The sequence below is a fragment of the Fopius arisanus genome, unplaced genomic scaffold (genome assembly GCF_000806365.1).
Source record: "Fopius arisanus strain USDA-PBARC FA_bdor unplaced genomic scaffold, ASM80636v1 scaffold00081, whole genome shotgun sequence".
Lineage (NCBI taxonomy): Eukaryota > Metazoa > Arthropoda > Insecta > Hymenoptera > Braconidae > Fopius > Fopius arisanus.
This window is the reverse complement of record NW_011887820.1, coordinates 608,895-609,980: the sequence shown is the minus strand read 5'-3', so window position 1 is coordinate 609,980 and position 1,086 is coordinate 608,895. Positions and strand designations below refer to the sequence as shown.

Sequence of the window (1,086 nt, the reverse complement as noted above, 5' to 3'; positions counted from 1 at the left end):
ATGAAAATGGGATGAATGCTAGCAGAAAATTGGGGGGTTTTATTTTCGCGCTCCGACGCATAGGAAACGAGATAATTGCAATTTTATAAATTTGAAAAAAAAATGCACCTATACCCTTCCATATATATATTGGATCGACGCGTTTCGCGGAGATACAGTTCCTCTTCAAGGCACCTAGAATTCATTATTTTCGCGCTAGGACCCATAGGAAGCGAGATAATCGCATCTTTATAAATTGAAAAAAATTGCACCTTACCCTTCCCTATATATCCCAAGCACCCCCCCTCACCGCACTGTTCAGCTATTAATCTCCCATTCCACCTTAGAAGCATCTGGAATATCTCCATGCACTTTTCGAATTAAAAAAAAAGAATGAAAAAATTTTTTGGCGCCCTCCAAAGCCCCACTGTCCGATGTTGCCCTGATTTCCAGCGATTATATATTATATTATTATAATTATTATATATTATTATATTTCAATTTACGCAAGAAAACTACCAAAAATCAAATTATTATATTTCAAATTATAGATATTTTTATATTTCTTTCTCCGGGCAGATTACGATATAACAATCTGTCGTATATTTACATTTTTTGAATTTAAGAGAAGAATATTTTTTTCTAGGGCTCGTCGTTATGTGGCCAGTACATCAGAAATCGCCTGAAACGTTCCGGAATATTCCAACGAAAGCTCGGATTGAAGCGAATGAGAAGTGTTCTGTCATCCACTAGTTCCACAGTTCTCACTGAAGTTTACCCTGAATTAATAGCCCTGGGAGTTGAACTGGAGAAGATGCACCCCAATCTGTTCACGAGAATCGGTAGACAAGTGGGATGTGGAGGATTTTCATCAGAGCAGACAGCCGCTGAGGCCCTTCATGATGTCTCCAGGGAAATCCTTAGGTCAGGGGAAATGACCTGGAGTAAAATAATTGCACTGTATGCAGTGGCAGGGGCTATCGCTGTGGATTGTGTTCGACAGGATCGACCGCAATTCATTCCTTCCATCCAGAGAGCCATGACGGAGGTCCTCGAAGAAGACTTGGCCACCTGGATTCAAGCCAATGGGGGATGGGTATGTTCATT

General features: G+C 40.4%; 1 protein-coding gene across 1 annotated transcript in view; it reads left to right on the top strand.

Moving 5' to 3' along the window:
• LOC105270238 (bcl-2-related ovarian killer protein) overlaps positions 1-1,086 on the top strand; it is a gene marked incomplete at its 3' end in the record, with an annotated part of 3,570 nt that extends 2,484 nt beyond the window's left edge. The window contains 1 exon segment of the mRNA XM_011311068.1: positions 626-1,086. Coding sequence (XP_011309370.1) covers positions 626-1,086 — 461 coding nt within the window.